Genomic DNA, 9,356 nt, shown 5'->3' on the forward strand with positions numbered 1-9,356 from the left:
CGCTTCTTGCTCCACAGCTCGTGGCAGTCCTGCCAGTGGGGAAGGCTGGGAGAGAGCAACACACAGTTCAAAGCAGCAAGAAAAGCCATTTAATCCCCAAAGAATGGACTAGGACAACTACGACGCATACAAGCCCTGCTGAAGGCAAGTTCAGTGAGCTTTGAGGGTCGGGTGGCTTTAAGGAAGCACCTTGACTGGCTTCAGCAGCTCTGAAGGCAACAGGAGTCTCCAAAGCTACTGCTGTATTTGCACACAAAGCAGCCAGAACAGAGTTTTGTAATCTGCTTGATTGGAGGGGGAACAAAAAGCTGCCAATGCCACGATGCTGCTCAACAGCCGCTCTTCTAGGCAGCTAATGAGCAGCACTAACGAGGCCTGGCCAGTCCTCCGTGGCACAGAAGACAGGGGTATGTCACATTCTACTCTTGCACGTCTTCCAACAGTTTTAGAGCATCTTATAAGCATTTAGCTGAGCTTCATAAAACCTGGTGTCAGTCAGAAAACCAACAGCACAGGAGTTTTTTTGCTCGGTTACATGACATAACGCAAAGACAGAATCCAGAAAAGAACCCAGAAATCCTAACCCACCTCTGACTGAAAACCTCTAAGGCTGAGCCCGTGGCTCCCTCCCAAAGCAGAGAGCCCATCGTGGTGGGGAGCAGCACTGGAACTTACTCTGGAGGTGCCATTTTGCTGAGGTCCACGTCCTTCAGGAAGTCGCTCTGCAGGGCCTGCTCCGCGGTGCAGCGCTTCCCGGGGTCCAGCGTCAGCATGTGGTCCAGCAGGTCCAGGGCAGCCGAGGGGATGCTGGGGAGAGCAGGGAGCAGGGCTGAGTCAAGGGCTGCTCGGAACAGCCCGCTCTCAGAGAGCCACCTCAGGCCCCAGAGAAACCCCTGCAGCCAGTATTGCTACAGCAGTTCAGAGATGTCAGGAGAACGGGCATCAGAGACGTGATATTTTCAGTCTAATTTTTGCCATTTATGAAAAGCAATTCTGCTACGAGTCCCACCAGATTATCACACAATTATACTCCCCCCCCAGAGAGCACATCTCTGAAGTCAGACAGCCTGGGCACTGTGAGAACACCATGGAGTGGCTTTCCAGCTCAGACCCCAGCTAGAAGTGTCACAAGCATGTAGGGAACCCCTCTGGAAAGCAGATGAGATATAAACTAAGGGGACAGTGACCCCATTCCAGGCATCCCCAGGTGGGAGAAGCCCTCCTGGAAATGATTGCCTGAAGACAGAAGGCAGGAAGGGCTGGGAAGAAGAACAACTGCCTTATCCTGTCAGGCTGACAGAGCCAAAGGGCCGCAGGTGAGTGTGAGAGGCCATACCCCCACCCCAGGCACTCCTCCTCTCTCCCAGCACTCACAAGGAGAACTCCTCACGCAGGCGCCGTCGGTATTGCTTCTTGGGTTTCATAGTGTTGAAGTAGGGCAGCTTGATGACATCTGGCCACACTGCTGGACAGGGGCTCCCACAGAGCCGGCTGAGGGCAGAGAACACACCGTGATCAGCCGCTGGGACGCAGCCGGAGGCAGAGCCACCAACCCCAGGGGACACCTGCCCTCCCTAAGCAATAATCCAGGTCTGGGCACACTTCAGTGGGGATTTAATAACCCTCAGGTTGAAAAGGAGGCATCAGGAAGAGGAAGAATGCTTGCCATGAGTTTAGAAACAATCCAACACCGTGGATTTCCAGCGTGAGATGTGATTTGGGGTCCGTTTTGCACTCCATTAGCAACAGCAAAGTGAGGGTCCCACATCACCAGCCACACACAAGGGTGGGCATGGCCACCTAAACCTTAACTATCCCCAGCTGCAGTTATACCCTTTGCTGGCTCTATTCTGCAGGCAGGTTAGAGAAAGAGGGCTCATAACGCAGAGGCTGTGTGCAGAGGCAGTTCCTGCAGCACCTCTTCTCACAGGCATGCATGTGCAATGCTTTACCTGATTAATTCAAGCTGAGCCAGTTCCAGATTGGCTTGAAAAATAGGCTTCTTTGTAAACAGTTCCCCGAGGATACAGCTGGAAAGAGGAAAAGCAAGAGGTCATGACAGCAAACCCTTGGGAGGGTCGTTTGAACACTGCAGCGTTTCTGTTCAGAGGCAGCTTTGCCTGAGGAGGGTTATTTGCATCAGGGCTTGTAGTTGAGAACTGACAAACTAACCTATGTGTACAGAGCCACCAACCCCACAGCTGGGAGACAGCCCTCACCAGCAGGCTGGTTAGCATGGCACAGGCTCCACAATTTAACTCTTGCTGGGGAAAGGAGGATGTGGCAGGAGCACGACAAGAAAGCCAGCCAGGCAACTCGTTTTCCTGCAGATCCAGCCCCTTTATCTGTTCAGCTTCACTGGGGGAGATCTGCTGGCCCAAGCTACCCTCAGCTGCCTGTTGCTGTTTGTCCTTTGCAAGCACAGGGTCAGAGATGTGTGCACAACATCTGTATGCACACACACAGCATGTGTACAGCTGGAAGGGAAGGAGGGGCTCTCAATCACTTGGAAAAGTTTCCATTTTGTGGCTGGCTGAACTGCCCAGACTGCTCCTGCTCACAGGGCTCCCTACACTACTAGAAACCTGAAATCTCTGCTTCAAAATGTTTCCTATATTTAGCTGTAGGAAAAAAAAAAGAAGCATGTTACAAAGGGAGTAATCTGAAGAGGTTCCATAAGACTGTTAGGTCATTGAAACCAGCCACTGGAGCTATGACCAGCAGAGGAAGCCCATCACCACTTCTGATCTTAGCACTGCTTCATTATCAAAGGGTGGTTGGTTTGGTTCTCAAACAGTGAGTACAGATGCTTTTTATGCTCCCATGTGTCAATACCAAAAAAAGTCTCACTCTAGGAGTTTTTACTCCATGGTATAATTTTAGTTAGGCAACACACACCTATTTCCTCAGAGCACAGCATTCTGAAAGCACTCCCACACTGCCACAAGCTGCCTAGCTGGAAGAGATACAGCTCCAGAAATCATCACAAACCAAAGACCACCTTCTGCTGGATCAGTTTGGTTCCTCTGCCCATGCTGACAGCCCAAACAGGACAAAAGGCTGAAGGGAGGCACTCACCCACAGCTCCACACGTCTATGGCTGGTGTGTAACGCTCCTCACCTAGCAGCAACTCTGGAGGTCGATACCACAAGGTAATGACTTTATTTGTGTATGGACGGCTGGAAGGAAAGACACAAACTGGTGACAAGAGCCACAGAACCCTTACAAACTGTAACTTTTGCTTCCAAATGGCAGAGTTTGGCATGGAAGTGGAAGTAGTGGGCTTTCAAGTGCCTCGACTGCCATTGCAGCTGCCCAAGTTCCTTAAAGCTGCTGATACATCCCAGGTTTTACAATTCTGCCCGTGTGCACACAGCAGTTAAGCTGTAGATACCCAGGACTGAAAAATCCTGACCTGCAACAGGCAGCAGCATGCTGCCATGACTGAATAGAGACTGATCTCAGAGCAACCATGGTCCATGGCAGGCCCAAGGCAAGCAGAGATGATGTTTCAGCCCCCCATCAGCAGGTTTGTCTAATGAGAAGCTGTTAACACCAGCCAGGAGTGTATTTTTCCAGCAGCTGGAGGTGCATTAAACCACTTACAGTGGAAATCACTTCCCAGGCAATGCCAGGACTTCCAAGTGAAGGGACCATGGGGATATGAAGGAAAAAGAAGCTCACCCCACCTACAAAAGCCATCTGCCCTTTCCTCACCTCTCCTCTGAGCTGTAGAGTCGGGCGAGTCCAAAATCTGCAAGTTTGATTTGCCCACTGGAAGACAAAAAAACAGTCACTGGTTTGAATCCCATGCTGCAAGCAGGGAAGGCAAGAGAATCCCCCCAGGTAGCAGAAAGGCCTAAACAAAGTGTTTGCAGGGATGACTTTCAATACATCAGTCTTAATTCTCCAGATAATGCTTTGAAGAAACAAAAACAACCCCAAAAGCAGTAATTCAGTCTTGTCTCCATCACAAACCCTTCCCAAAAGGCTGATGTCCTGGAGGAATTTTTTGGATGGCTATCAGACATGTGGATGCAGTATCATTCACAGCATCATTCTCACAGGCTCAAAGGTTTTTTTTGGGTGTCTGGAGAAAGACTTAAAACCTAACAGTAAATGAATAATTGTTATGTATTCTGTGCTGAACTCCATTACTGCTGTCCAGAGAAGAGAGAGCATTCATGGGGAACTGCTGCTTCCTTCCTTAACCCTCAATAGTATCTCTCCACAGCAGCACTTCCAATAAAGGGGATTTTTGCCAGAATGCCATGGAGACTGAGTGTACACACAGACCACTGCTTCAAGCCAACACGAAAGAAAGTGAGCTGCAGAACAGTGAGCAGAGGGCCTCACGTGGAGAGGCTCTCCCAAGGGAAGCAGAGGGTTGTGAGGGTTGTTCACCCTGACAGCAGCTGTTTTTTCAGCCAACAACAGCACCCAGGAAAGCTGCTGCTAGATTCTGAGCACCCATCACCCCACTGGTGGGAACACACAGGGCTGTGCTCCCACAGCAGATCAGCACCTCCTGCTCCTAAGCATGCTCTAGGTGAGGAGGAGAGCTTGGACAGAAGCATATCTACTCTCAGGTTACCTGTTGTTCAATAAGATGTTGGAGCACTTAATATCTCGATGAAGGAAATTCTTTTTGTGACAATAATCCAGACCCTCCATTAACTGTTTCATGAAAGACTTGATATGGTCCTCTGAGAAATGTACCAAGCCAGATTCTAGCAGCCCCATTAAGTCATGGTCCATGTACTCAAACACAAGGTAAAAGGCACCTGGTATAATAAAGACAGAAATGATTTAAGATGAGAGAGCAGAGTTAAAGAAAAAGGAGGGATGAAAGTAGATTCAATTATGGAAGTATTCTTTTTCTGTGCTGTTGAGTGTGTTCTGTGTTTTCTTTAACATGCTCTTGTGGTATTTAGGGCTTCTGTGATGCCCAGTAAGATTTCTTTTCCTCAAGGGGAAAAGAAAACCCAACCCAAACCAACTAAGTAGCCCCTTTAATGCATCAGGCTGGGATCTGAAACCAAACTATGTTTGTCTGTGACAGTTTCCTTCGTGGCCCCAGACAAAGGCTACTGGGATACCAGAACCCCCTTATTCCACAGTGACAGAAAACTTTTCATGCTATGAGTTTGCTGCCACTAATCAGTGTCCAAAGTGACCCTGTAAAGGTCATTTGGTTTGTTTTTTTTTTTTTAAGATTGCTTTTCTGTGGCTCTGCAGGAACACAATTCATCCTTTTAAGCCTGTGTCTACCTCTGCAGTGCTGCAATTAACTGCAAACCACCCTTTAATGCAGGGCCAAACCCAGATGTCAAACTGGCTGGAGAAAAAAAATCCCCACTTGAGTTGAGATTTTTAGTTTTACACGAAGAAGGAGCAACTGGAGTTGCATCACCTCTCTGGCTAATCCAAACCACACCCCAACACTACCTTTGTCCTTCTTGAAATCCAGTGCATCTTGTTTGTCTGTGACAATCTCCTTCATGTTGACAACGCTGCGGTGGATCAGCTGCCGGAGGATTTTGATCTCGCGGATGGCTGTGATGGGGAACCCTTCCTTCTCATTGTCCAGTCTCACCTTCTTGAGAGCCACCAACTCCCCTGCAGGAACACGCCAGTGTCAAAGCCTCCACGCATGTGCCCAGGGGCAGCTCTGGGGGCTTCCAGCTGAAAGCAGCTACGAGCACAGTCAGCATCCACCCAGAAACAGCACAGGCAGCTCTAAGCTCCCACCCCGCTCATTGCTGTTAAATGGCTCTGGCAGAAGTTGTCACACCAAGGACTCCAGGGCTCCTCCAAATCTGCTTCACATGGGGGCATGTTCATTTAACCCTTCCACAAGCTCTGCTACAACAGAGTCTGCCAAAGGCATGTTTAAGAAGCAGGGGTTCAGCTGGCATCCACAGCCACCATAGGCTGTACCCACCATGACCAGCTGACCACACCACCTTGAAAGCAGAGAAGGCAGCTGGGCACTTACAGTCACCAGGATTTCAGAGCTTCTGGTTTTTTTTGGCCCCTTTTGAAAGCCCCCCACCAGAAATGCTTACTGCAGGGCTGGGGCCACTTCAGTGCTCCAGCTATTGGCCGCTCTCCCCCCACACTGCGAACGCTGGGATGGGCTTTCAGCACACTCACAGTTAACCAAGAGGAGTCAATGGGGAGCCACTGGGTCTCCCTACCTGTGTCCTTGTCCTTGGCTTTGTACACCTGCCCATACGTCCCCTCTCCAATAATCCCAATGATGTCAAACTTGTCCACGCAGCGCTTCCCCCAGTCGCTCTCCGTCTGCCGCCGCTCCCCGTACCGGGGACAACAGATTCTGGGGGAGGGAAGAGGACTGTGAGACACCCCAGCACTCCACCTCCCCTGCCACCCCACAAACTGGGAATAAAACCTTCAAAAGCTGGTTTAAGCTGTACCCTAAAACCAAAAAGCAACGGTCAGGCAGCCTGTCTTTACGCTCCCAGAGCTCAGTGAAGGGTCATCTCGGGTGCCCCAGACACAGGCACTGCTCTGCAGGAGTCCTGTCCTTCCCTCCCACCCAGGGGCTGAACTGTGCCAGCCAGAACACACTTCCTCTCAGATCTCTGCACTCCAGTCCTGCCTTTATCAGCCACAGGCTGCTAGTGAGCAGCACGTTGCTCCTCCTGGGGAAAGGAGGAGTGCAAAGAGTGGGGAAGAGAAGCAAAATGGATATTATGCACCTCAATTCTACAGCCTTTGAGGTGGCAGGAGCATTTTGCTACAGCCTGCTCAGGGGGCACAGATTTTCACAAAGATCTCATGATATGCTTTTAGCTGAAAGCAGCTTGAAAGTAAAGCAAATCAGTGTACCAAAATATCCCAAAGTAGGATACAAATATAAAAATCAATGTTTGGACTCTTTTGCATAAACACTGGACACTATTTAAACCAGAGTGCAGTAGCACTGTGTGTACAAAGCACTGAGGGGGAGCTTGGTCCCCTGACAGAAGCATAAATTGTGTTATGGGGAAGTTCTCTATGGCTGGCAACACGACCAGTACTTCAGTCATGCATTAACAAAAGATGTACATCTCTTCTCTGGAATAACTAATTCCTAGAAGCACCACAAGCTTTCCAGAGAACCACTCCTCAGGAGGTTTCTTTGGCCCACAGGCTACAGGGTAAATCAGAAGCTGAGAGAAATTTCAGGGCAGAGATGGCTGGGGATGGGAGTGTGACACACCCCAGCAATTTCTGCCCTTGAAAGGGTCAAAGGGGAGGGTAAGAGAATCCCCCACAGATTACAAGCCTGGGGACACCAGAATTTTGAAACAACTGAGCTAAGTCTGGCTAAAGATTTATAAGTAAGGCACATTAAGTGGTCTCCCCACCCCACAAAAGGTGAATGCTGGCAAAGCAGGTGCCAGGTTTGGTTTCACTGCCAGTTCCAGCAGCACTGTGCCCACTCAGAGCACAGGACACACACTCAGCCCTCCCCGAGCCTTCAAGCTTTGGGATCCTCCCCTGATACCAGGGTGAGGCAACAGAAAACCCAACAACTCAAAAAAAAAAAGCAAGCCAGCCTTACTTTGGTCTCTTTTTGAAGGGTTGCTGAGGTGGTGTGGCTGCCTTTGGTTCCGGGGAGTCAGGAGGAGACGGGTCCCCCCCAGGGAGCTCTGGAGGGAGCGGGAGGTCCGTGAGTAAGTGTCGTGGTCTCTGCTCTCTATCTTTCTTCACAGGTTTTGGAGGAAGAATCTCTTTTGGACTAAACTCCGAAAAGTTAATACAATACACAAGTCAGACTTAAGAGCTGATTAACAGACAAAGCAACCTACTACAGGACAACAGCTCTCTAGCTGAGAATGTCAAGTTAGAAGCTCGGGTTTAATAAAACAGCCTCAAGGTTTATAATGTGATACATGAGGAGAGAAAAGCTTTAGGTTGGACCCACTGTCTTCAGACAGACACTCAGCTCCTGCAGCTAGAACGTGCTCAGTGGGCATAAACAAGCAGTTATTCTGAGTTTCCTGTAAGACAGGGGAGGGTATCAGCCAGCACTCACTTTCTGACCCTGACTTCCTCTATTTAGTCCATTTATGGTGCACCATTTAAGGATCACTATAAATGCAAACACAGAATTCAGTCTCTCTACATAAGTAACTTTCAGCTTCTCAGCAAGGACAGAAGTGTAGCTCTGACTTGTGAAAACTTCTGAGAAACCAAAAGCTGACATTTAAAAAAAAAAAATACAGACCAAACAACCAAATTACCCAGTGGTGTCAGAAGCTTGGTTTAAATTGGGAAGAGTCATCAGCAGACCCTAATTCCTCTCTCATGTATGCAGAGGGGAGAACTCCTAGGCCTGAACAGTCAGGAATTCTTCTCCACACAAAAAGATGAAGAGATTCAAAGACCCTTCCCAGGTTTGTTTTTAGGGCAACCAGCAGGTTTGCTGTTAGTCAGCATCACCAGGTCTAACACTCCAGCACAGAGAACTCTGCAGAAGGGAAGGGATGGAAGTAGGCCATGTCCCCAGGTTTTTTTGTTAGGCACTGCCTAACCTGCAGGACAGTTTCTTGTGGAGAGGAAAGCTCTCCCTGACCACATACCCTGGATATCCCAGCAGCAGGAGAGCTGCACAGGCTGAAGCTCAGCCCCCAATAAGTGCAAACCCTTCCTGTGCAGGAGGACACCCTGCCAGGTCCCCTCACCCACGTCTAACCTCAGAAGAGGTTCCTCAACGTGGGGTCTGGACAGCCAGGACCTGCAACCACACATGGGAGGCCAGAGACCTTGCTGCAGCAGAGCTGAGCAGCTCGGTGTTGCCTTTTTACAGCTTTCATACCTGGGTTTGAAGCACTGATTTAATGTCCAGTTCTTGCAGACTGGACACCCACAGTAACAAAGAGCAGCTGCTTGAGTTTGTTTAACCCACTTTTACCTGGCAATTCTGTTTGTTCCTGGAGGAATCTGAGTATCTAATATATATGCTAAGCTCAAACCCTTTGACCATGTCAAAAATTTGCAGCCTGTTCCCAGACACACACCAAAAGCCAACTTCTTTACAAGACTTTTTGGGAAGGGCAAAAGTGTTCGTAGGGTTAAGCTGCAGGTGCCCAGAGCCCTGGGAGGTCCTTTCTCTCCCTCTTACCACACAGTTAATCTATCTGCACATCAGCAGGAGTGCTCCTAGAAGGTTACTGTAACTTTAACTACCCCAGAACATTTGGGCTTTTCACCAGGCACTTCTCCCACAGTGAGAAAGCCAAACAGACCCTTCAGAGCTGCCCAAGCAGAAAAACAAGGGAGTGCAAACGCCAACTGCTGAACAAAGACTCCTGGACACCTCCCCCCTTCCCTTCCCCAAAAC

At 49.4% G+C, this 9,356-nt stretch overlaps 1 protein-coding gene across 1 annotated transcript in view; it reads right to left on the bottom strand.

The window, feature by feature from the left end:
* Window positions 1–9,356, bottom strand: part of LOC103779637 (cyclin-dependent kinase 12-like) — a gene marked incomplete at both ends in the record, with an annotated part of 13,942 nt that overhangs the window by 2,349 nt on the left and 2,237 nt on the right. The window contains 10 exon segments of the mRNA XM_008947281.1: window positions 1–45; window positions 676–807; window positions 1,375–1,491; window positions 1,953–2,030; window positions 3,079–3,180; window positions 3,719–3,775; window positions 4,596–4,785; window positions 5,450–5,620; window positions 6,202–6,341; window positions 7,575–7,751. The exon segment at window positions 1–45 is cut by the window's left edge and continues 16 nt beyond it. Of these exon segments, the coding sequence (XP_008945529.1) occupies window positions 1–45; window positions 676–807; window positions 1,375–1,491; window positions 1,953–2,030; window positions 3,079–3,180; window positions 3,719–3,775; window positions 4,596–4,785; window positions 5,450–5,620; window positions 6,202–6,341; window positions 7,575–7,751 (1,209 nt within the window).

This window comes from Merops nubicus, unplaced genomic scaffold, assembly GCF_000691845.1.
Source record: "Merops nubicus isolate BGI_N331 unplaced genomic scaffold, ASM69184v1 scaffold17279, whole genome shotgun sequence".
In the NCBI taxonomy this organism is placed as follows: domain Eukaryota; kingdom Metazoa; phylum Chordata; class Aves; order Coraciiformes; family Meropidae; genus Merops; species Merops nubicus.